The 26095-nt window shown below is 61.2% G+C and overlaps 2 protein-coding genes across 2 annotated transcripts in view; both read right to left on the bottom strand.

Moving 5' to 3' along the window:
- LOC116999522 (NAD(P)(+)--arginine ADP-ribosyltransferase 2-like) overlaps positions 1-26095 on the bottom strand; it is a 703496-nt gene that overhangs the window by 55046 nt on the left and 622355 nt on the right. The window lies entirely within an intron of this gene.
- On the bottom strand, positions 353-25707 carry NRBP2 (nuclear receptor binding protein 2). The gene is made up of 18 exons (XM_033056495.2): positions 25416-25707; positions 12684-12806; positions 12207-12308; positions 11865-11954; positions 11217-11257; positions 11003-11097; positions 10538-10561; positions 9909-9992; positions 9528-9583; positions 9290-9385; positions 8236-8368; positions 6925-7027; positions 6788-6838; positions 5732-5867; positions 4223-4276; positions 2616-2679; positions 2392-2447; positions 353-1256 (listed from the first exon to the last, which is right to left on the bottom strand). The coding sequence occupies exons 1-18, from the start codon at positions 25530-25532 to the stop codon at positions 1188-1190; spliced, it is 1494 nt and encodes a 497-aa protein (XP_032912386.1). The 5' UTR covers positions 25533-25707; the 3' UTR covers positions 353-1187.

Raw genomic sequence — 26095 nt, 5'->3', positions numbered from 1 at the left:
ACAGCACAGAGCAGGATTTCAGATCTGTTTTTCCTGGCACAGCAGGAGCAGGATTTCAGATCAGCTTTCCCTGGCACAGCAGGAGCAGGAGCAGCACCAGCACAGCACAGAGTGGGATGGCAGAGCTGGATTCCCCTGGCACAGCACAGAGCAGGACTGGTACAGAGCAGGATGCCAAAGACAGTTTTGCCTGGCACAGCACGAGCAGCAGTGGCACAGCACAGAGCAGGATTTCAGATCTGTTTTTCCCTGGCACTGCAGGATTCCAGATCTGTTTTTCCTGGCACAGCAGGAGCAGGATTTCAGAGCCAGTTTCCTGTGGCACAGCAGGAGCAGCAGTGGCACAGCACAGAGCAGGATGTCAGATCCGTTTCCTATGGCACAGCAGGAGCAGGATTTCAGCTCAGTTCTCCCTGGCACTGCAGGATTTCAGCTCAGTTTTTCCTGGCATTGCAGGAGCAGCCCCACACAGCTCCTGCCAATTCCTGCTTCCATTTCTGTCCAGCTCAGCGTGTCCCTGGCACGGGGCAGCCCTGGGGAGGTGACAGTGCCAACCCTCCCATCCCCAGCCAGGGACTGGCACTGCAGCCACCACGGGGGATGGGGGGAGGCACCAGGGCTTGCTGCTGAAGGGCTGAGGTTTTGGAAGGCTGCAGGAGGAGCTGGGGGTGACACAGAATGAGATTCCTGCTGATCCCTGTGTGTGGGAGCAGGGATGGGTCGGGATTGCTGGGACTCCTCCTCCAGCCCTTCATGTCCAGCTCACACAGTCCCAGCTCGTGGTGAGGGCTCTGGCCCCAAACCTGTAGAAATCCAGGCTGTGGCACGGGGGGAGCTGGACCAGTCCGGATGGCAGCGAGGGAACAAACAGCTTGGAAAGGCTGATCACTCCAGAGGGACACAGACCCCGTGGGGCTCCTGCAGCAGCTCCCCAAACCCCGGGGGGAGGGGCTGTGGGGGTGCTGCCCAGTCCCCCACACCCCCTTGGGAGCAGGGCCCACAATTCCCAACGTCCTGGGATGCAGCTCCTGCTGTTTGCCGAGTCCTGCAGCAGCTCCTGCCTTCCCAGAGCACGGATTGGGCAGTGCCCGTGGGCCCAGGGCCCGGCCAGGCGAGTCCTGCTGCGTTTTGGGGGCTCAGGAGCCCTTTGGGACCCCCCCAGGGCAGCACCTGTGTCCCCTGGGAGCTCACAGGGCTTGGGAGCGGTGCTTGTGGAAGGCGCTCTCCAGGAACGTGGCCAGCTTCTCACAGTCATCCTGAAAAGCACACGGGGACAATCCTCCCTTGGCTGGGCTGGCCCAGGGACCCCCAGCACCCCCAGGGACCCCCAGCACCCCCAGCCCCAGCCCAGAGCTGCTCCTGGGCTGCAGCAGGTCTGGGATCCACAGGAACAGGACATGGAGGGGCTGGAGGGGAGGGGAGAGCTGGGGAAAGGAGCCCCAGGAGAGGCTCAGGGGCTGGGAAGGGTCTGGAGAGGGTCAGGAGCTAGGAAGGAGCCCCAGGAGAGGGTCAGGAACTGGAAAGGAGCCCCAGGAGAGGGTCAGGAGCTGGGAAGGAGCCCCAGGAGAGGGTCAGGAGCTGGGGAAGGAGCCCCAGGAGAGGGTCAGGAGCTGGGAAGGAGCCCCAGGAGAGGGTCAGGAGCTGGGAAGGGTCTGGAGAAGTTCAGGAGCTGGGAAGGAGCCCCAGGAGAGGTTCAGGAGATGGGGAAGGAGCCCCAGGAGAGGTTCAGGGAGCTGGGAAGGAGCCCCAGGAGAGGCTCAGGAGCTGGGAAGGAGCCCCAGGAGAGGGTCAGGAGCTGGGAAGGAGCCCCAGGAGAGGGTCAGGAGCTGGGAAGGAGCCCCAGGAGAGGGTCAGGCTCTGGAGAGGGTCAGGAGCTGGGAAGGAGCCCCAGGAGAGGGTCAGGAGCTGGGAAGGAGCCCCAGGACAGGATCAGGAGCTGGGAAGGGGCTCAGCCTGCAGAAAAGGAGGCTCAGGGGGCCCTTGTGGCTCTGCACACAGGAGGGGACACCGGGGGGATTTGGGATCTGCTCAGGGAACAGGGACAGGAGCAGAGGGAACAGCTCAGGCTGGGCCAGGGGAGGTTTTTAGGAGGGACCTTGTGACAATTCCTCCTGGGAAGCCTGTCCAGCCCTGCACAGAGTTCAGTAAACAGTGGGTGTGACATTTGGGACATCAGGGTGACCTCACACGTTTGGTCACTCAATAATCTCGGGGGTCTTTTCCAAAATTAATGATTCTGTGACTCCTGAAGTGAGGAATCACCCTCCTCCCCTGGTGTCCCCACTCAGAATTAACGAAGTGCAGCTAATTAATGCATGCCACAGGGGGCAGCTCCCTGCAGGGAGCAGAATTCCCAGCCCTGTGCTGGATCTGGGGACAGCAGGGACTCACCTCGTGGATGAATCCATAGTGCACCAGCTCTGTGGCCAAATCCCGGGAATTGTCGGCTGCAGAGACGGGAGAAGGTGAGCAGGGGATGGGGAGCTGGGGAGGGGGACAGGGGGGACAAGGGCCCCAAAACGGCTCTGGGCAGCCTGTAAAGGGTTGGGGTTGGGAAAGGGTTTGGGGAAGGGAAAGGGAAGGGAAAGGGAAAGGAATTAAATACAGGAACATACTGGGCAGCAGGTCGTAGCTGAGCTGCCGGTGCAGTTTGTCCTCCAGGATGAGCAGGAGCGTGAGCTGTGGGGAGAGGAGAGAGCCTGAACATCCCAGCCCTGGAACTGGGAGCACTGGGATGAACTGGGAGCACTGGGGAGAGGAGAGAGCCTGAACATCCCAGCCCTGGAACTGGGAGCACTGGGATGAACTGGGAGCACTGGGGAGAGGAGAGAGCCTGAACATCCCAGCCCTGGAACTGGGAGCACTGGGATGAACTGGGAGCACTGGGGAGAGGAGAGAGCCTGAACATCCCAGCCCTGGAACTGGGAGCACTGGGATGAACTGGGAGCACTGGGGAGAGGAGAGAGCCTGAATATCGCAGCCCTGGAACTGGGAGCACTAGGATGAACTGGGAGCACTGGGCACTGCAGGAATGTGGGAGTCCCATTTCTCCCAGACCCATTTCCCATTCCTGAATCCCAATTCCCCAATCCCATTTCCTCCAGTCCCAATTCCCCCAGCCCCACTTCCTGATTCCCAGCAGGATCCCGGTCCTGATCCCGTTGCTCACGTGCCACTGGCCCAGCCCCATTCCCATTCCCCATTCCCCATTCCCCATTCTCCATTGCCATTTCCCATTCCCCATTTCCCATTCCCCATTCCCATTTCCCAGCCCCATTCCCAGCAGGATGTGCAGTGCAGGATCCTGATCCCCATCCCATTGCTCATGTGCCACTGGCCCATTTCCATTTCCCTTTCCCATTCCTCATTTCCCAGCCCCATTCCCATTTTCCATTCCTCATTTCCCAGCCCCATTTCCCATTCCCATTTCCCCCATTCCCATTTCCCATTCCCAATCCCATTTCCCATTCCCCAATTCCCCATTCCCAATCCCGATCCTCACATGCCACTGGCCCATTCCCATTTCCCAGCCCCATTCCCATTTCCCATTCCCCCCATTCCCATTTCCCAGCTCCATTTCCCATTCCCCATTGCCATTTCCCATTGCCACTTCCCATTTCCCATTTCCCAGCACCATTCCCCATTGCCATTTCCCATTTCCCAGCCCCATTCCCATTTCCCAGCCCCATTTCCATTTCCCAGCCCCATTTCCCATTCCCATTTTCCCATTCTCAATTCCCCCATTCCCAATCCCATTTCCCATCCCATTCCCAATCCCAATCCTCACGTGCCACTGGCCCATTCCCATTTCCCAGCCCCATTCCCATTTCCCATTCCCAATCCCATTCCCAACTCCCCCATTCCCAATTCCCCCATTCCCATTCCCATTTCCCCATCCCATCCCGATTCTCACATGCCACGGGCCCAGCCCCATTCCCATTTCCCAGCTCCATTTCCCATTCCCCATTCCCATTTCCCATTCCCCCCTTTCCCATTCCCCATTCCATTCCCATTTCCCAGCCCAATTCCCCCATTCCCATTTCCCATTTCCCATTCCAATTTCCCATTCCCCCCATTCCCATTTCCCAGCTCCATTTCCCATTCCCCATTGCCATTCCCCATTGCCATTTCCCATTTCCCATTCCCATTTCCCAGCCCCACTTCCCAATCCCATTTCCCATTTCCACAATTCCCATTCCCAATTCCCAATCCCGATCCTCACGTGCCACTGGCTCTTGTCCTCGTTGAGCTCCATGTTGCACTGCATCTGCACCACCTGCAAAGCAGCCGGGGTCAGCCCCGAGGGACCGCAGCTCCTGCGGGGTCTGGGATTCATTCCTAAATCCTGATGGGTTTGGGATTGATTCCTGATTCCTGCGGGGTCTGGGATTCATTCCTAAATCCTGCGGGGTCTGGGATTCATTCCTAAATCCTGTGGCATCTGGGATTCAATCCTGATTCCTGTGGGGTTTGGGATTAATTCCTGTGGGGTTTGGGATTCATTCCTGATTCCTGCTGGGTCTGGGATTCATTCCTGATTCCTGCGGGGTCTGGGATGGATTCCTAATTCCTGTGGGGTCTGGCATGGATTCCTGATTCCTGTGGGGTTTGGGATTCATTCCTGTGGGGTCTGGGATGGATTCCTGTGGGGTCTGGGATGGATTCCTGATTCCTGCTAGGTTTGGGATTGATTCCTGATTCCTGCTGGGTTTGGGATTCATTCCTGTGGGGTCTGGGATGGATTCCTAATTCCTGTGGGGTTTGGGATTCATTCCTAATTCCTGCTGGGTTTGGGATTCATTCCTAATTCCTGCTGGGTTTGGGATTGATTCCTGCTGGGTTTGGGATTGATTCCTAATTCCTGCTGGGTTTGGGATTGATTCCTAATTCCTGCTGGGTTTGGGATGGGTTCCTGATTCCTGCTGGGTCTGGGATTGCTTCCTAATTCCTGTGCGGTCTGGGATTCATTCCTAATTCCTGTGGGGTCTGGGATTGATTCCGGTAGGGTCTGGGATGGATTCCTGATTCCTGTTGGGTTTGGGATTGATTCCTAATTCCTGCTGGGTTTGGGATTGATTCCGGTAGGGTCTGGGATGGATTCCTGATTCCTGTTGGGTTTGGGATTGATTCCTGATTCCTGCTGGGTTTGGGATGGATTCCTAATTCCTGTGGGGTTTGGGATTCATTCCTAATTCCTGCGGGGTTTGGGATGGATTCCTGATTCCTGTGGGGTTTGGGATGGATTTCTAATTCCTGCTGGGTTTGGGATGGATTCCTGTGGGGTTTGGGATTAATTCCTGCAGGGTTTGGGATTCCCACTGAATTATTTGGAATTCCTTCTGGGTTTGGAATTCCTCCTGAATTTGGAATTCCTGCTGAATTATTTGGAATTCCTTCCTGCTGAATTTGGAAGGCCTGCAGAATTTGGAATTCGTCCTGGATTTGGAATTCCTTCCTGCATTTGGAATTCCCACTGAATTTGGAATTCCTAATTCCTGCTGAATTTGGAATTCCTGGTGAACTTGGAATTCCTAATCCCTCCTGTATTTGGAATTCCTAATTCCTGCTGACTTTGCCATTCCTCCTGAATTTGGAATTCCTGCCAGGTTTGGAATTCCTGCTGGATTATTTGGAACTCCTGCTGGATTATTTGGAATTCCTGCTGGATTATTTGGAATTCCTGCCGGATTTGGCACGCAGGTGGAGCTGTCCCCACCCGGCCTGGCCTCACCTTCCTGGTCTCCACGTCGAAGGGCTCTGGTGTGGGAGTTTTGGCTTTCTGGGATTCCTCCTGGGGCTGGGAGAGCGCGCGGGGCAGGGCCAGGGGCCGGGACACGGCGAAGTTCATCAGGGGGTAAATCCCGTTCCTGGGAAACGGGAAAGGATTGTCCTGTGTGCTGGGGGTTGGGGAGAGGGATTGTCCCATTCCTGGGAAATGGGATTGTCCCATGTGCTGGGAAACGGGGAGAGGGATTGTCCCATTCCTGGGAAAAGGGATTGTCCCATGTGCTGGGAAATGGGGAAAGGGATAATCCCATGTGCTGGGAAATGGGGAAAGGGATTATTCCATGTGCTGGGAAACGGGGAAAGGGATTATTCCATGTGCTGGGAAATGGGGAAAGGGATTGTCCCATTCCTGGGAAAAGGGGAAGGGATTGTCCCATGTGCTGGGAAATGGGGAAAGGGATTGTCCCATTCCTGGGAAATGGGAAAGGGATTGTCCCATTCCTGGGAAATGGGGAAAGGGATTATCCCATGTGCTGGGAAATGGGGAGAACTGGATTAGGGAACAGGGATGGAGCAGGGATGGAACAAGGATGGGAACAGGAACAGGGATGGGAACAGGGATGGGAACAGGGATGGAACAGGAATGGGAACAGGGATGGGAACAGGGATGGGAACAGGGATGGGAACAGGGATGGGAACAGGAACAGGGATGGAACAGGAACAGGGATGGAACAGGAACAGGGATGGGAACAGGGATGGAACAGGAACAGGGATGGAACAGGAACAGGGATGGAACAGGGATGGGAACAGGGATGGGAACAGGAACAGGGATGGGAACAGGAACAGGGATGGGAACAGGAACAGGGATGGGAACAGGGATGAAGCAGGAACAGGGATGGGAACAGGGATGGGGAGGTCCCCAAGCCCTGGGGCACAGCAGGGACACTCCCTGTGCTCACCCTGACCCCACAGCTGGGCACAGCTGGGCACAGCTGGACTCCCTGAGCCCCTCCCAGCCCCCATTCCCGTCAGCCAAGCAGGGCTGGCAGCTCCCACCCACCTGACATCCTCCAGGAACTTGTCGAGCTCCAGGAAGGAAACCTCGGAGTACCTGGGCGGGGAGCAGCACAGGAGGGCTCAGGGGGAGGGGCAGCTCCGGGATCTCCAGCCTGGGAGCTCTGGAGCCTCCCTGCTCACCTCCACTGCGCCCCGGGCCGCCCCTCCCTGCGGATCTCGGCCATCACCATGTTCAGGTCCAGCTCCTTGATCTTCTCTTCCACCACGTTCTCCGGCATCAGATCTGGGGCACGGCACAGGGGGGTGGGCTGGGGTCCTGCAGGGGGTCCTGTCCTGCAGCCCCTGCTCCAGGGAGGGGCTGGGGGTCCTGTCCTGCAGCCCCTGCTCCAGGGAGGGGCTGGGGGTCCCTGCCTCCCTCCCCAGGCTCTGCACAGGGTCCCCCGGGATGTTTGGGACCCCAAATCCCACCCAGTGCCCTCCCTGCCATGGCAGGGGTTCCTTCCCCAATCCCAGGCTGCTCCCAGCCCCATCCAGCCTGGCCTGGAGCATTTCCAGGGATGAAACAACCACAGCTGCTCTGAGCTCCCTGTGCCAGAGCCTCACCACCCTCACAGCCAGGAATTCCTTCCCAAAACCCCACCTGACCCCATCCTCGGGCACTGGGAGCCATTCCCTGTGTCCTGTCCCTCCATCCTTGTCCCCAGTCCCTCTCCAGCCCCTTCCTGGATCACTTCAGGCCCTGGCAGGAGCTCTGAGGTGTCCCTGGACCCCTCCCCTTCTCCAGGTGACACTCCCAGCTGTAACCAGGTGACACTCCCAGCCCTGCCCAGGTGACACTCTCAGCCATCCCCAGGTGACACTGCCAGCCCTGCCCAGGTGACCCTGCCAGCCCTGCAGGTGACAGTGCCAGCTGTCCCTCCCCAGGTGACACTCCCAGCCCTGCAGGTGACACTGCCAGCCGTCCCCAGGTGACACTCCCTCCCAGGTGACACTGCCAGCCCTGCAGGTGACAGTGCCAGCCCCGCAGGTGACACTCCCAGCCCTGCAGGTGACACTCCCTCCCAGGTGACACTCCCAGCCCTGCAGGTGACACTGCCAGCCCTGCCCAGGTGACACTCCCTCCCCAGGTGACACTGCCAGCCCTGCCCAGGTGACACTCCCAGCCCTGCAGGTGACACTCCCAGCCCCGCAGGTGACAGTGCCAGCCCTGCAGGTGACACTGCCAGCCCTGCCCAGGTGACACTCCCTCCCCAGGTGACACTCCCAGCTGTCCCCAGGTGACACTCCCAGCCCTGCAGGTGACACTCCCAGCCCTGCAGGGGACACTGCCAGCCCCGCAGGTGACCCTGCCAGCCCCAGGTGACACTGCCAGCCCTGCAGGTGACAGTGCCAGCCCCAGGTGACACTCCCAGCCCTGCAGGTGACACTCCCAGCTGTCCCAGGTGACAGTGCCAGCCCCAGGTGACACTGCCAGCCCCAGGGGACACTCACACTGGTGGTTGATGAAGCAATGTGCCGCCAGCAGCTTCAGCGAGTGCACCTCGAAGAGCACGCGGTGGAACAGGAGGCTGTTGGCCGTGGGGCGCTTGTCGGGGTTCAGGGTCAGGCAGGACAGGATGAACTCCTGGGGCAGGGCAGGGACAGCTGGGGACAGCAGGACAGGCCCCACTGCTCCCAGGAGTGACACGGGGTAGGATTTACACCAGGGAGTGACACAGGGTGGGATTTACACCAGGGAGTGACACGGGACGGGATTTACACCAGGGAGTGACACGGGACGGGATTTACACCAGGGAGTGACACGGGGTGGGATTTACACCAGGGAGTGACACGGGACGGGATTTACACCAGGGAGTGACACAGGGTGAGATTTACACCAGGGAGTGACACAGGGTGGGATTTACACCAGGGAGTGACACGGGGTGGGATTTACACCAGGGAGTGACACGGGGTGGGATTTACACCAGGGAGTGACACGGGGTTGGATTTACACCAGGGAGTGACACAGGGTGGGATTTACACCAGGGAGTGACACAGGGTGGGATTTACACCAGGGAGTGACACAGGATGGGATTTACACCAGGGAGTGACACGGGACGGGATTTACACCAGGGAGTGACACGGGGTGGGATTTACACCAGGGAGTGACACAGGATGGGATTTACACCAGGGAGTGACACGGGACGGGATTTACACCAGGGAGTGACACGGGGTTGGATTTACACCAGGGAGTGACACAGGGTGGGATTTACACCCAGGTGTGGCACAGAGTGGGATTTACACCAGGGAGTGACACAGGGTGGGATTTACACCCAGGTGTGGCACAGAGTGGGATTTACACCAGGGAGTGACACAGAGTGGGATTTACACCAGGGAGTGACACGGGGTGGGATTTACACCAGGGAGTGACTCAGGACGGGATTTACACCAGGTGTGACACAAGACAGGATTTACATCAGGGAGTAATTTGGTACGGTATTTACACCCAGGAGTAACCCCTTTCAGGATTTACACCCAGGAGTAACCCCATACGGGATTTCCTCACCCTCATGTTGGGGTCGTCCAGCGAGTGCCGCGCTCTGGCGATCGCCTCCTCCGACACCCGCGTGTCCCCGTTGGTCTGGATCTCCAGCACGGCCATCTGGGGGACAGGGACAGAGCTGGGGACCTCCAGGGACACCCAGGAGAGGGCAGGGACAAGGGACATCCTGGACAGGGACACCCAGGACAGGGGACACCCTGGACAGTCCCAGTCCCCCGTTCCCGCTCCGTGCCCCCCTCACCTCCAGCGCGCACATCCCGAAGGAGAAAATGTCCACGGCCGTGCCATCAGCGCGCTCTGCAACGGGGACAGGTGAGAGGGGTCAACTGGGGTCACCTGAGAGGTCACCCGAGATCACCTGAGAGGTCACCTGAGAGGTCACCTGTAAATCCCACCTGGAGACCCCACCTGGAAACCTCACCTGAAGACCTCACTCCATGGCATCCCCTCACCTGTCCTCACCTGCTCTCACCTGCAGGACCCCCCCAGGTCCCCATTCCCTGTTCCCATTCCCCACTGTCCCCATTGCCCCATTGTCCCCACTGTCCCCACTGTCCATGTTCCCACTCCCCACTGTCCCCACTGTCCCCGCTGTCCCCATGTCGCCATTGTCCCCACTCACGGCCATACTCCGGCGGGAAGAAGTGCAGGTTCCGCAGCTCCTCGCGCTCGATCCTGATGGGGCTGCGCAGATCGTCCGGGAGCGCTGCGGAGGGGCCGGGGTCAGGGGGTGTCCCCATGGTCACTCTGGGGTTTGGGGTGTCCCCATGGGGTCACTCCGGGGTTTGGGGTGTCCCCACGGTCACTGGGGGTCTCCCCCGGGTCACTGGGAGTTTGGGCTGGCTATCCCCATGGTCACTGGGGTGTCCCCACGGTCACTGGGGTGTCCCCACGGTCACTCTGGGGTTTGGGGTGTCCCCATGGTCACTTTGGGTGTCCTCACGGTCACTCTGGGGTTTGGGGTGTCTCCATGGTCACTGGGGATGTCCCCACGGTCACTGGGGGGTTTGGGGTGTCCCCATGGTCACTCTGGGGTTTGGGGGTCCCTATGGGGTCACTCTGGGGTTTGGGGTGTCCCCATGGGGTCACTCTGGGGTTTGGGGTGTCCCCACGGTCACTGGGGGTGTCCCCATGGTCACTCTGGGGTTTGGGGTGTCCCCACGGTCACTGGGGGTGTCCCCACGGTCACTCTGGGGTTTGGGGTGTCCCCATGGTCACTCTGGGGTTTGGAGTGTCCCCATGGTCACTCACCGCTGGCGAACACCCGGTGCCAAACTGCCGCAGGCAGGAGGGGACGGAGCACAGGAACAGGGGACACCAAAATCGCAACAGGGGACAGCAAGGTCGGCACCCCAAAAACAGAACAGGGGACACCACGGTCGGCACCCCAAAATCAGACCCCACAGTTCTGGGGGTCGTGCCTGGCCGAGATCCTGGCATGACCCCGCCCCCTTCCCCTGCCACCCTCCCAGACCCCCCAAACTCCCCCAGACCCCCCCAGATCCCTGTGACCCCCTTGAAACCCCCCAGACCCCCCCAGCCCATCAGAACCCCCAGACTTCCCAGACCCTTCTGACCCCCTTGAACCCCCCCAGACCCCCTTGAGCCCCCCAGACCCCTCGGAACCCCCTGACCCTCCCAGACCCCCCTGAACCCCCCAGGCCCCCCAGACCCCCCAGCCCCCACAGAGCCCCCCCAGAGCCCCCCCAGCCCCACCGGAGCCGATCTTGATGAGCCCGTTGTGCTGGATGAAGATGGTGTCGCTGGTCAGGTTGCCGTGGATGATGGGGGGCTCACAGGAGTGCAGGAAACTGGGGGGGCACAGGGGGTGTCCTGAACATCCCTCAGGGTATTGGGGGGCACAGGGGGTGTCCCCAGCCCCCACCCCCTGCACCCCTCAGGACAGGGCAGGGAGCCAGGGGAGCCTCACCTGAGAGCCGAGAGGATCTGGGTGCACCAGCGCTTCCAGGCCTGGGGACAGCAGGGACAGAGCAGGGACAGCAGGGACAGGACAGGGACAGGACAGAGCAGGGATAGCAGGGACAGAGCAGGGACAGCAGGGACAGGACAGGGACAAAATTTCATCAGCCAGGACTGACCCACGCCAGGCCAGGGCTTCCCATCCCTCCCAAGGACAGGGAAGGGACAGAGAAGGGACAGGGACATCCCCTGTGCCCAGCTGGGGCTCAGGGCTGTCCCCCACAGTGTCCAGGCCAGGCTGGACATTGGGGCTGGAGCAGCCTGGGACAGTGGGAGGTGGCCCTGCCACCGCAGGGGTGGCACTGGATCCTCCCACAGGTCCCTCACACCAGCCCTGAGCAGGTCCCTTGTCCCCAGGTGCCAGCCCTGGGCAGGGACAGGTGGTGGTTGTCCCATGTCCCTAGGTGCCAGCCCTGGCCTTTGCAGGACACTGGGAGCACCTGAGCCAGTGCCACCCACCCTGGGGCCAATGTGACCCAGTTTGGGCCAATGTGACTCAGGGAACCCCCCTGCTGTGCCCTGGAGGACCCCAGAGACCCCCACTTGGGCCAGGGACATCCCTGGGGGGACACACCTGTCCAGGGACCCCAGAACTCACCCGGGCGTTCATGGCCTTGTGGTTCTTCTTGGTTTTCTTCAGGAACTGCTTGAGGCTGCCCGAGGACACGTACTCGGTGATGAAGATCACCTGCAGGGGACAGGGCTGAGCTCAGGGGACAGGGCTGAGACTGGGGACAGGGGAGAGGGGACAGGGGAGAGGGCTGAGCTCAGGGGACAGGGGACAGGGCTGAGACAAGGGCACAGGGGACAGGGCTGAAACAAGGCACAGGGGACAGGGCTGAGCTCAGCTCCAGGTGGGGAACGGAGGGTGAGGAGGAGGAGGAGGAGGATGAGGAGCAGGTGAGGATCAGAGCTGGGGTCCCCTCCCCTCCCCTCCTACCCGAGCCTTGCTGTCCTTCACGTCCAGCCAGTACTTGTGCAGCTTCACAATGTTGGGGTGATCCACCAGCACCAGCTGCTCAAACATGGTCTTGATCTTCTCCTGGGGGCACAGGGGGCACAGGTGAGGGGGTGGGATGGGTGGGGCAGGACAGGTGAGGGTGTGGGGTGTGCCAGGGGGGCAGAGCCAGGGGTCAGTGCTGGGGTCAGTGCTGGGATCAGGGGTCAGTGCTGGGATCAGGGGTCCTGGGGTCAGTGCTGGGCTCAGTTCTGGGGTCAGTGCTGTGGTCAGTGCTGGGATCAGGGGTCAGTGCCAGGGGTCAGTGCTGAGGTCAGGGTCAGGGGTCAGTGCTGGGGTCAATGCCAGGGGTCAGTGTTGGGGTCAGTGCTTGGGTCAGTGCCAGGGGTCAGTTCTGGGGTCAGGGCCAGGGGTCAGGGGCCTGTCCTGCCCCCAGCAGGGTCTGGGGCTCAGCCCCACCTCGTGGGCCTTGAAAGCTTTCTTGTCGGTGAAGAGCAGCTCGTTCCACACCACCTCCACGCCCTCCTCCGTGTCCATGGCCAGGAAGGTGCTCTGGATGCCGGGCATGTTCCCCTGGTTCACCTGGGCACAGGGAGGCAGCAGGGAGAGCTCAGGGCAGGCTGGTACTGAAAACTCACCCAAAAATCCCGTTTGTGTTTTGTCTCTGGCACAGGAACGTCCGGCCCGATGTGCCAGGCCTCACTGATTCATCCCCAGAGCCACTTCCAGCATTTCTGGGAACTCAGGGAGCCCCTGGCACACCAGCCCAGGGCTCTGAGAGGCACCACACAGCACAGCCACACCGTGAATGATCGCCACCGACACTTCCAGAGCCGGTGCATAAATAAATAAACAGAAAATAACAAATGCACAGCCTGAAACCCGACTCCTGCCCAGCACAGCAGAGTCCCCGTGCTCCCACAGCACTCCCTGCCACGGCCACGCGGCGCTGTCTTACCAAAAATAAAAATAAATCCAAAAAGGTTTTTTGGAATCAAGGTCCCTGAGCAGCCTGAACTGGCCATAGCTTCTCAATGCTGTGACACTGCCCCACACCTGCACAGGTGGGACCTGGCTGTGCCCCACAGACCTGTCCTGCACCCCACAGACCTGTCCTGTACCCCACAGACCTGCCCTGTACCCCACTGACCTGCCCTGTGCTCCACAGACCTGTCCTGCACCCCACAGACCTGTCTTGCACCCCACAGACCTGCCCTGCACCCCACAGACCTGTCTTGCACCCCACAGACCTGCCCTGCGCCCCACAGACCTGTCCTGCACCCCACAGACCTGTCTTGCACCCCACAGACCTGTCCTGTGCCCCACAGACCTGCCCTGCACCCCACAGACCTGTCCTGTGCCCCACAGACCTGCCCTGCGCCCCACACACCTGCCCTGCACGCCACAGACCTGCCCTGCACGCCACAGACCTGCCCTGCGCCCCACACACCTGCCCTGCACGCCACAGACCTGCCCTGCACGCCACAGACCTGTCCTGTGCCACACAGACCTGTCCTGCACCCCACAGACCTGCCCTGCACCCCACAGACCTGTCCTGTGTCACACAGACCTGTCCTGTGCCCCACACAGACCTGTCCTGTGCCCCACAGACCTGTCCTGTACCCCACTGACCTGCCCTGTACCCCACAGACCTGCCCTGCGCCCCACAGACCTGTCCTCACCCCACTGCCAGGGCTTGGGGCTCATCCCACTCTTGGGGCTCATCCCACTGTCTGGGTTTGGGGCTCATCCCACTGCTGGAGCTCATCCCATCCGGAGATTCATCCCAGTGCTGGGGTTATCCCCCTGCCTGGGTTCAGGGCTCATCCTGCTGCCACCACTGGTCCCTGCAGGGCTCAGGGTAGCCGTGGGTGCTCAGCACCCCCAGCTCATCAGCCAGGCACGCCCAGGCAGTTCTGGGCCCAGCTCAGGCTGCAGCCACACAAAGCACCTCTGTTCCTGCTGCTGCCTGGCACAGGCTCCAAACAAAGCCCAGCACGGCCGTCGAGGGGCTGGGCCACAGCCCTCACAGGGATCTCGGCGATCCTAATGATCCCAATGATCCTAATTATCCCAGTGATCTTAATGATCCTAATGATCCCAGTGATCCCAGGGATGCCAGGGATCCTGGTGATCCTAATTATCCCAGTGACCAATGATCCTAGCAACCCAATGATCCCAGTGGTCCCAGTGATTCCAGTAATCCTAATGACCCCAGGGATCCCAGGAATCCCAGTGATTCCAGTAATCCTAATGACCCCAGGGATCCCAGGGATCCCAGTGATTCCAGTAATCCTAATGACCCCAGGGATCCCAGGAATCCCAGTGATTCCAGTAATCCTAATGACCCCAGGGATCCCAGGGATCCCAGTGATTCCAGTAATCCTAATGACCCCAGGGATCCCAGGAATCCCAGTGATTCCAGTAATCCTAATGACCCCAGGGATCCCAGGGATCCCAGTGATCCTAAGGATCCCAGGAATCTTAATGATCCTAATGATCCCAAAGATCCCAGTAATCCCAGTGATGCCAGGAATCCCACTGATCCCAGCGACACAATGATCCCAGTGACCCCAGCGATCCCATAGCCAGAGTGGGGATCACAGAATCATTTTGGACTCACAACCCTTTGGGCTGGAGGGGCCTTAGAGCCCGTCTGGTCCTGGCTCAGCAGGAGCCTGAAGCTGCTCTGTGAGCCTGAGGCCATGGGAGTGCTCAAGGCTCAGGCAGTGGCTCTGCCAGGACCCGGGAGGCTCTGGAACGTGACGGGAAGGAACCCTCCCCGCTCGGCGCGGACACGAACGTGCTCTGTCTTGTGCTGGGCGAGAACAAAGCTGATCTCCAGCAGCTGCTCCCGCTCCCAGCCCCGGCCCAGCCTCCATAAATAAATAAACGCGGCAGTTTCCGCACAGCCTGACTGGGACAAAAGGCAGCAGCACAGGTCTCTGTGCTTTATCACCCACGGTTTATCACACGTGTTTTATCTCTCATGGCTGATCTCCTGTGGTTTATCCCCCCGTGTTTTACGCCCCCCGTGGTTTATCCCCTGTGGTTTGTCTCCCGTGGTTTATCTCCAGTGGTTTATCCCCTGCAGTTTATCCCCCCATGGTCTCTCCTCCATGGTTTATCCCCTGTTATTTCCCGTGCTTTATCGCCGTATTATATCCCCAGGTTTATCCCCCGTTATTTCCTGTGATATATCCCCTGTGGTTTATCCCCCATTATTTCCCATTGTCTATCTCCCGTGGTTTATCTCCCGTGGTTTATCCCCCGTTATTTCCCATGCTTTATCCCCAGGTTATCCCGCATTCCCGGCAGCTCCGGACACTGCCCACTGAGCCCCACGCGGCACCGAGGCCGCTGCAGCTGGGCCAGGGGAGGCTCTGCTGGGCCCTAAGCCGGGCCCGAAGCCAGTGCTGGGGCCGGGGATGCTCCAGCCGGGCCGGGGGAGGCTGCACTGGGCCCTGAGCTCTGGGCCGGGCCTGCAGCCAGCACTGGGGCCAGGGATGCTCCAGCCGGGCCGGGGATGCTCCAGCTGGGCCAGGGGAGGCTCCGCTGGGCCCTGAGCTCTGGGCCGGGCCTGCAGCCAGCACTGGGGCCAGGCCGCTTTCCCAAAGCTCGGGTTGCAGCTTCCAATCAATCACTCTCTTCTGGGCTTTTCTCGGCAGCGAGGGCTGAGCCAGGCCCGGGAAGGGCTCGGGGCTTGGCTGGGGGATGGGGCTGGGGGTCCCAGGGAGAGGAGGCCGTGCTGCCCTGGAAGGGGGGAGCATCCCCTGCCCACCCAGAGCACCCCGTGAGCCCCCACCCCCTGCGGGCACCGAGGATTTCAGCCCTTGGTGCCACCGTGACATTCGGGGTGACCCTGAGCCCGAATTTGGGGGAGCGCAGGGCTGGGCAGTGAGCACGGCATGCCTGGAAAACCTCAGCGGGGCAAATGCCAGCCTGAAGTGGCCATCCAGCGTCCCTGGGGGACATGGACACTGTCACAGTGTCACTGGGAGCTGGGGACAGGGACAATGTGAGTTGGAGGACAGGAACAGGGACACTGTCACTGTCCCCAGCTCCTGTGGGACACGGGATCAGGGAGTGCTGGGCACGGTGACACCCCGTGGGGGCTGCTGGCACTGGGCCACCTGTGCCCCCAAAACCCCATGTCCCCCTAAACCTCATGTCCTTCCAAACCCCGTGTCCCCCTAAACCTCATGTCCCTCAAACCCCGTGTCCCCCAAGCCCTGTGTCCCCCCAGCCCTGATCGAGCTGTGCCCCTCTGTCCCCGGCTGTGGCCCCAGGCAGGGCAGGGGCGGCTGTTGCAACACAGAAATCGCTTCAGAAAACACGGAAAAGGAAAAAAAACGAGCGGAGAGGGCTGAGGCCCAGTCAGGGACACCTGAGCCGTGTCCTGCAGGTCCCCAAGGTTCAGGGCCGGGGAGTGGCAGCACGGGCAGGCCCCGGGGGTGAGGGGTCACCGACCCCCGTGTCCCCAGCTGTGGGTGAGGGGCTGTCCCACTGCCACACCCCCTGTCCCGAGCTGGGGACAGCTCCAGGCTCCCAGCGCCGGCCCCACTCAACACCGCAGGGCCACCTGCAGTGCCCGTGTCCCCAGAGAGGGCACTGGAACCTGCAGCAGTGACAGAGCCCCCTGTCCCCAGGGCTGGGGACAGCTAGGGGACACCCAGAGAGGGCACTGGAACCTGCAGCAGTGACAGAGCCCCTTGTCCCTGAGCTGGCACAGCTGTCCCCAGGGCTGGGGACAGCCAGCGGACAGCCAGGGGACAGCCAGGGGACAGCCAGGAGCACTGGAACCTGCAGCAGTGACAGAGCCCCCCGTCTCTGTGCTGGGGACAGCCAGGGGACAGCCAGGGGACACCCAGGGGACAGCCAGGGGCACAGGGCAGGGCTCAGCCCTGTGGCGGTGCCAGGAATCCGCGGTGCCAGACAAACCTGTTCTGTCCCTGCCATCCTGTTACACAAGGGGAACGCACGGCACGGAAATGTTTGATTCCACTGAGGCATTTGAGCCTGTCCTAAAGCCTTGGGCTCAGCTCTAACTCAGCCCCCTGCCCCACAGCTGAGGGCAGGGGGCACAGGGTGAGCTCTGCCCCTGGCTCAGCCCCAGACAGGCACTGGGGACAGTTCCATCCTGGAGCAGAGCTGGGGCAGAAAGCAGCAGGGAAATCCAGGAAATCCCCCCAGAGTGTGGCTGTGCTCTGGACCTGGCAGGGAACAGAACCAGAGGGATGGGCAGTGCCAGACCTGCCCCACCAGGGCACCCAGCCCCGCTCCAGGAACTCTCCCTGCCCCAGAATCCCAGGATGGCACCTCAAAGCTCCCTGATTTCATCCCTGCCATGGCAGGGACATGTCCCACCGCCCCAGGCTGCTCCAATCCCAACATCCAGCCTGGCCTTGGGCGCTGCCAGGGCTCCAGGGGCAGCCACAGCTGCTCTGAGAATTCCACTGCAACACCTCAGCACCGTCCCAGGGAGGAATTCCTCCCCCAAATCCTACATCCAATATCCAGCACTGCTCCCTGGAAACCACCGTCCATTCCCAGGAGATTCCTGCCTGGCAGCCCCAGCAGCACAGGGGGCTGTGAGATCCCAGCAGGATCCTGAGCAGGGATCTGGAGCAGATCTCTAGCAGGGATCCTGAGCAGATCCCGAGCAGATCTTGGGCAGGGACCCTGAGCAGGAACCCTGAGCAGATCTCAAGCAGGGATCCAGAGCAGGATCTTGCTCAGGGCTCCTCGGGAACACTGCTGGACACTTGCCCCTGCCCACGGCTGGCAGGGCTGGCAGTCCCTGCTCCCCCGTGCCCATGGCTAGATGGGCTATCAGTTCCTGCTCCCCCCGTGCCCACGCCACCCTCCCCCGTGGCCAGCGCACACTGTGCCCGCTGTTCTCGCTGTCCCCGCTGTTCTCCGGCAGGAAGGGGCAGAGCAGGGTTTGGGTTTGGGATTTTTCCACTGCCCAGAGCAGAGCCCGGGGAGATCCCGCACGGGGCAGTGCCAGGACCGGGATTTCCTGGGAGAAACCGAGCCCAGCACGGCCTGCAGGGAGCCTGGAGGGAGTGTGTGTGTGCCCCAGGGTCTGCAGGGCACGGGGGGGACACAAACCCAGGGGGGTGACACAAGCCCGGGGGGGTGACACAAACCTGAGGTCATCCAGCACCACCCTGGGGGGACACAGTCCTGAGGGGGACACAAACCTGGGGTCACCCAGCACTGCCCTGGGGGGTGACACAAACCTGGGGACACAAGCCCGGGGTCACCCAGCCCCAGGAGGTGACAGAAACCTGGGGAGGGGACACAAACCCGGGTCACCCAGCCCCAGGAGGTGACACAAAACACGGTCACCCTGTGCCCATCCCATCCCAGCCCCGCAGGATCAGCGCCAGCAGAACCAGCCCAGCCCACAGGAATTTCTCATTTCCGTGTTTTTGCCCTGAAACCAGCTGTGCCGCCAGCTGAGCAGCCCCAGGAATGCCGAGGGTGACCCGGGTGCCATCCCTGCAGGAGTGCCCAGCGCTCAGAGCTCCCCCCGCATTCCAGCAGCCCCATCCATCCCCAAACACAGCCCGGGACACCCCAGGAATGCCGAGGGACCCCTCGGTGACCGTGTGCAGGAGTGCCCGGCGCTCAGAGCTCCCCCCGCATTCCAGCAGCCCCATCCATCCTCAAACCCAGCCCGGGACACCCCAGGAATGCCGAGGTGCTGTCCCTGCAGGAGTGTTCAGCGCTCAGAGCTCCCTGAGCATTCCAGCAGCCCCATCCATCCCCAAACCCAGCCCGGGACTCCCCAGCCCCAGCCCTGGAACACAAAACCCGCCGGGACCGCGGCAGGCTCCGGTTACAGCGCAGGAAGGAGCCCGGGGGCACCGGGGGGGCTCCGGCTGCAGCACTCGGCTGTGTCCAACAAAACCATCCCTGGGGAGAGCGAGGGAAAGGCACCAAACAGCCGGGATAAAGGCAGGAAAGGGAAGAACGCACGGCAAAGGGCAGGAATTGCAATTTGGGAGCGGGGAGCACAGAGGGAACGGGCTGGGAGCCGAGGAGACAAAACTGATCGGGAAATGGAGGAGCCAGGACACGGGGACAGCCTCGGAGCAGGCAGGGAAAAGCAGGCGGGAGCCAGGAATTCTGAGAAGGATAAAGGGGCTGGAGCCAGGAATTCTGAGCAGGATAAAGGGGCTGGAGCCAGGAATTCTGAGCAGGATAAATGGGCTGGAGCCAGGAATCCTGAGCAGGATAAATGGGCTGGAACCAGGAATTCTGAGCAGGATAAAGGAGCTGGAGCCAGGAATTCTGGGCAGGATAAAGGAGATGGAGCCAGGAATTCTGAGCAGGATAAAGGAGCTGGAGCCAGGAATTCTGAGCAGGATAAAGGAGATGCAACCAGGAATTCCTGTGCACAGCAGGGATGGGATAAAGGAGATGAAACCAGGAATTCTGAGCAGGATGGGATAAAAGAGCTGGAGCCAGGAATTCTGAGCAGGATAAAGGAGCTGGAGCCAGGAATTCTGAGCAGGATAAAGGAGCTGGAGCCAGGAATTCTGAGCAGGATAAAGGAGATGGAACCAGGAATTCTGAGCAGGATAAAGGGGCTGGAGCCAGGAATTCTGAGCAGGATAAAGGAGATGGAGCCAGGAATTCTGAGCTCAGCAGGGATGGGATAAAGAGGTTGGAGCCAGGAATTCTGAGCAGGATGGGGATGGGATAAAGGAGCTGGAACCAGGAATTCTGAGCAGGATAAAGGGGCTGGAGCCAGGAATTCTGAGCAGGAAAAAGGAGCTGGAGCCAGGAATTCTGAGCAGGATAAAGGAGACGGAGCCAGGAATTCTGAGCAGGATAAAGGGGCTGGAGCCAGGAATTCTGAGCAGGATAAAGGAGACGGAACCAGAAATTCTGAGCAGGATGGGGATGGGATAAAGGAGCTGGAGCCAGGAATTCTGGGCAGGATGGGGATGGGATAAAGGAGCTGGAGCCAGGAATTCTGAGCAGGATAAAGGAGCTGGAGCCAAGAATTCTGAGCTCAGCAGGGATGGGATAAAGGAGCTGGAGCCAGGAATTCTGCGCACGATGAGCTAAAGGAGCTGGAGCCAGGAATTCTGAGCAGGATAAAGGAACTGGAACCAGGAATTCCTCACAGAATACAGATGGGATAAAGGAGCTGCACTCAGGCATTCCTCACAGGATACGGATGGGACAGAGGAGCGTGTTCCTGCATGAAAAACCCGAGCTCCTGCACTGAAGCCGCAGCGCGGGCTGACGTCAGCCCCCTCCCCAGCAGCCAGAACAAGGCTGGGGATTGTTGTGGCCGGGTGAGATCCCCGAGGATTAAGGGCTCGGTGAAATGCAGAACGTGGCACGGGGAGAGCGGCCCCAGCCCCGGACAGCCCGGGAGGGCTCCGAGCCCGGCTCAGCCCGGCCCGGGAGGGCTCCGAGCTCGGCTCAGCCCGGCCCGGGAGGGCTCCGAGCCCGGCTCAGCCCGGCCCGGGAGGGCTCCGAGCCCGGCTCAGCTCAGCCCAGGCTCGGTCCTTGGCAGACCCCCGAGCACGTGCTGGGACAGAAGTGCGCTGTGTGCTGCAAGCAGCGTTTATCCGTCAGAGTTTTCCATAGAATCCCGTTTCCCTCTGGTTTATCCTTAACCACAAACCCCAAACCCTGCTCAGAGCACGGGCAGGGTGAAGCCTTCGCTGTCCTACAGCGTTGCACATTAACCCTAAATTCTTGGCCATTAACCCTAAAGCCTTGGATATTAGCCAAGATTCTTGGCTATTAACCCTAAATTCTTGGCTATCATCCTAAATTCTTGAATATTAACCCAAAAGTCTGCGAGATCAGCTGAGCTCGGCAGAGTCACCCTGCAAAGTCCACCCCGAAGGGGGCAGGGACAGGAGGGACGGCAGGAAAAGAAGGAGCCAAGTCCTCCAGTGCTGGAAAAGCTCCTCACACTCCTGGGCACGGCTGGCAACAAAGCAGCTTTTTAAAATAAAAATAACCCCGTGGCAGATATTGCATAGTTGGAGCCTTCCCAAATCATCCAGCTCGGAACCGGCGATGCCGCTGCCAACCGCGACCTCACGGATGCCTAAAAATGGGAACCCCGGCACCTCTGGGATTCCTGAGCCTGCACTGCTTCTCCAGGGCTTGTTTTCCACTGCTGATCTGTGGGAACCCACAGCAGCACCCCAAAACCTCCCCCTGCTGCTGGCTTTTTGCCATCCCCTGGTTTTCCTTAAACGCTGCTTCAGCGTCTGCTCTGTGTGTTTGTGATGTTGTTTCTGTCTCCTCTCCGCCTGCTGGGTGAGTTAAGGCTCAGAGTGAGAGTTGGGGGGCGTGGGTGGGGTCTGCAGGACCCCCAGTGCCACCCTGGGACACTTCCACTGCCCCAGTGTCCAGCCTGGCCTGGGACATTCCAGGGATCCACAGCTGCTCTGGGAATTCCATCCCCACCCTGCCAGGGAACAATTCCTGCCCAAGATCCCATCCAGCCCTGCCCTCGGGTGCTGGGAGCCATTCCCTGTGTCCTGTCCCTCCATCCTTTATCCCAAATCCTTCTGCAGCTCTCCTGGAGCCCCTCCAGGCCGTGGCAGGGCTCTGAGCTCTCCCCGGAGCTCCTCCTGTCCAGGTGTCACCCCCAGCTCTCCCAGCCCGGCTCCAGAGGGGCTCCAGCCCTGCAGCAGCTCCAGGGCTCCTCTGGATTCTCTCCAGCTCCTCGTGCTGTGAGCCCAGGGCTGGGGCAGCTCCACAGGAGGGGCCTCACCTGAGCCCAGGGGCAAAATCCCCACGGGGGATCAGCCCAGCACGGCAGGGTTGGGGTCCCAGAGCACCCCAGAGGGGTCTGGGGCATGTCCAGCCTTGCCCAGGGGTTCTCTCCAGCCATTCCCCACCCCGTGTTTGTGCTGGTGCCCAAGGTTCCCCTCCCCAGCTCCCTCTGGGTGCCCCATCCCTTCCCTGAGCGAGCTCCAAAGCCAATCCCACACCAGGAGCAGCAGCAGAGTCACGAGCAAGGGACAAGGGCAGGGTCACACGAGGGAATAAATCACAGGAACAGCTCCAAAGTTCTGTCCTAAAGCACTGCTGAGCCACCCTCACCCCAATCCTGCTCCCATCCCAAGGGAAGGACCCCAGAGCTCCCAGCATCCAGAGCATTCCCACAGGGATCCATCCCACAGGGCAGAGCTGACAGGAGGGGGTGGGTGTGGAAATCACACCTGGAGCCAGGAATGTCACAGTGGATGTGATGGGATCACGGAGAGCAGCAAACACCAGCTGGTCACAGCCCCCATTCCTGGGCAGAAAGAGGGGCTGGGACCCCAAACAGGGATGAACTGGAGTGGAGGGGAACCCAAATTTAACAGGGATGAACTGGAGTGGAGGGGACCCCAAACCAAACAGGGATAAACCAGAGTGATCCCAAACCCAAGGCATGAAAAGGGTCACAAACGGTAAATAGGCATTTAAAGGGTCACAAATAGGGGTAAATGGGCATTTAAAGGGTCACACACAGGGGTAAATGGGCATTTAAAGGGTCACACACAGGTAGAAGGGGAAGGGAGGTCATTCCTGCACTGCCCTGTGTGTGAAAACGAGCTGCAGCCCTCGTGTCCACACCGTTAATTAAATTCAATATATCACCTTCCAGTCTGCAGAACACGGAACTGGGAAAGGTTTGGGCTGGAAAAGCCTCTGAGCCCGCTGAGCCCATCCTGTCCCAGGTCACCACCCAGCCGTGTCCCCACGGCACAGCCACAGGGATGTTAAATCCCCCTGGGAGGGCTCCAGCCCTGCTCTGGGCACCTTCCCAGCAGGAACTTTCCCAAAATCCCACCCATGACCCAAGGCTGCCTGCCCTTGTCCCGTGGCTGGTCCTGGGGAGCAGAGCCTGAGCCCACCCAGCTGCATCCCCTCTTTCTGAGCTGTGCAGGGTGGGAGGAACCCCTGACCCCCCCTTTCTGCAGCCTGAGCCCCCCCGACCCCTGCCCACGCTCCCCTGGAGCTCCAGGCTTGGACAAAGAGCCCAAAAACCAAAAATTCCTGAAGCACCGGGAGTTTGGACAAAGAGCTCAAAAACCAAAATTCCTGAAGCACCTGGAGTTTGGACAAAGAGCTCAAAAAACAAAAATTTGGCCCAGCCAAACTGGGAACGGCCGAGTCCACCCTTCCCAGAGCTCCAGCTGGAGAATCCCCGTGGATTGGGAGAGACACAAAGCACAGGTGTGGGGATGGCACAGGGGGGATGGCACGGCTCTGGGGGTGGCACTGAGGGTCCCCAGTTCTGCCCCACACGAGGATGAACCCCCCCATGCCATCCAGGCACAGCAGCAGCTCCAGGGAGCTCCTGCCCAAACCAGCGCTGGATCCCCATCCTGAACTCGGCTGGGCCCCAGAACAGACAGAGGAATTGTCAGAAGATCCCTCCTGAGCCCCCCTGCCCAGCCTGAGCTGGTCCCTCTGCTCCTGTCCCTGCTCCCTGAGCAGATCCCAAATCCCCCCCGGTGTCCCTTCCTGTCAGGAAATTCCATAGAGTGAAAAAAAAAATCCCTCTGGATCCTCCAGAGCTGAGGCTGAGCCCCTTCCCAGCTCCCTCAGGAATTCCCAGCTCCCTCAGGGATTCTCCAAACCCTTCCCATTTCCCTCAGGAATTCTCCAAACCCTTTCCCAGCTCTCTCAGGAATTCTCCAGTCCCTTTCCCATTTCCCTCAGGAATTCTCCAGCCCCTTTCCCAGCTCCCTCAGGATTTCTCCAGCCCCTTTCTCAGCTCTCTCAGGAATTCTCCAGCCTCTTCCCAGCTCCCCCAGGAATTCTCCAGCCCCTTCCCACCTCCATTCCTGTCTCTGAACGTGCTCCAGCTCCCCCCTGCTCACGAGGATCAGGGTTAGGTGTGGGTCAGGGGTCTGCCAGAGAGGGGAGGGGGCAGCAGCGGGGGGAAGGGGATGTGTGGGTGTGGAAGCACCTGGGACAGAAGGGCAGGAGCAGCGTTATCAGCCAGGAGCAGCTTATCAAGATCTCAGCAAAGCCCAGCCTGAGAGCTGCACAGCTGAGCGCTGGGGCCGGGTCTGAACGGGGAGAGGGGAGATAAGGGCCAGACAAACACTCTGCACGGGCCTGCTCCCCTCAGGGGCCGGAGCCACCCCCCGGTCCCGGCTCCTGGGGGCCCTGACAGAGCCAGGGGGACTCCAGCCCCAGCTCTGGGGACACGGCGCTCATGGTGTAGGAAGATGAGCTGGTGAACAAAGCTCCTCTTCTGGGGAGGGGGAACGGGGCTCCAACCCTGTGACCCCTTTTCTGGGGAGCAGGAATGGGATTCCAGCCCTGTGACCCCCTTTCCTGGGGAGGGGGAACGGGGCTCTCCAGCCTGGCGTGGGCTGTGAGGGCAGCCCCGACTCCCCATCACCGACCCAGCACATCCCAGTTCCCACAGGAGCTCCGGAGTCACCGTTCTGTGACCTCTGTCACTGTCACCGGGCACAGCTCAGGAACCCAGAGCAGCAAAACCCTCCGGGAGCCTCCAGCAGCCCCGGTCCGGCCCCACGGGCACGGGAGCCCCACGGGCATCGCAGCCCCACACACCTGGGCACAACAAGCCCGCACTGGGCTCCCCGCACCGAGATCGGGTGAGGTCGGCTTTCCACACACACAAAAACACCGAGAGCAGGCGAGCTCGGCTTTCCACACACAAAAAACACCGAGACCGGGCGAGCTCGGCTTTCCACACACACAAAACATCGAGACCCGGCGAGCTCGGCTTTCCCCACGGGCATAGAGCACCGAGACCGAGCGAGCTCGGTTTTCCACACCGCTACCCCGGCCCGGGGCATGACCGAGCCCGGCTCCCCGGCCCCGGGGACTCGCTCCCCGCGGAGCCGCTCCGTGCATCGCCCCCCGGCCGCGGCCATCGCCGTGCCCCGGGCATCCCGTGCTCGGGGGCTCCGCGATGGGCGAGGGTCGCGCCTGCACGGCCCGGGGCTCCGCAGGGCCCGGCGGCCGCGTCCCCATCCCCGATCCCCGATCCCCGCAGCCTCATCCTCGATCCCCGCAGCTCCATCCCCGATCCCCGCAGCCCCATCCCCGGTTCCCGCAGCCCCATCCCCGGTTCCCGCAGCCCCATCCCCGATCCCGCAGCCCCATCCCCGATCCCCGCAGCCCCATCCCCGCTCCCATGGCCGCCCTGCCGCCTTCCCGTCCCACCTGCTCGCGGCGCTTCTGCCAGCGGCCGCACGGACTCTCCTCCAGCACCTCGCTCTCCTCCTCGCTCTCCTCCTCCTTCTCCTGCGCCAGCCGCGCGTCCGGCTCCGGCACCGCCATCCCGGCCGCGACCGGGCTGTGCCGAGCCGGGCTGTGCCGAGCCGGGCTGTGCCGAGCCGGGCTGTGCCGAGCCGAGCTGTGCCGAGCTCTAGTCCGACCCGATCCGCTTTGATCCGATCCGATCCGAGCCGAGCCGCTGTGAATCGCGTCGAGCCGAGCCGATGGAGCGCCGAACCGGAGCCGTGCCGAGCCGAGCCTCACCGCAGGGATCGCAGCGGCACCGCACGGCCCCGCACCCCCCGAGCCCCGCCGCGCTCTCCGGTGCCGTGCGGGGCCGGCCCGGGCTCGTCCCGCCCCGCTCCGGACGTGCGGCCGCGCACGCCCCGCCCCGCCGGGAGGGGCCCCAAATCCCGAAAACCCGAAACGCCTCCGCATCCCCCCGGCAGCCCCGGGATCACCGGCACCCCCCGCACCGCCCCCGGGGCCCCCCGGTGTCCGTGCCCTCCGCTCGCCCCCGCAGCCCCGCCGGTTGTCCCCGCTCCACTGCCCGACCCCCGCGGGACCCCCTGGCCGAGCCCCGGGCATCCCCCCCCCCAGCGCCCCGCAGATGTTTTCATTCCGCT

This window comes from Catharus ustulatus, chromosome 1 (genome assembly GCF_009819885.2).
Source record: "Catharus ustulatus isolate bCatUst1 chromosome 1, bCatUst1.pri.v2, whole genome shotgun sequence".
In the NCBI taxonomy this organism is placed as follows: Eukaryota; Metazoa; Chordata; class Aves; order Passeriformes; family Turdidae; genus Catharus; species Catharus ustulatus.
The sequence above is the reverse complement of the archived record's forward strand: the minus strand, read 5'-3'. Positions and strand labels throughout refer to the sequence as shown.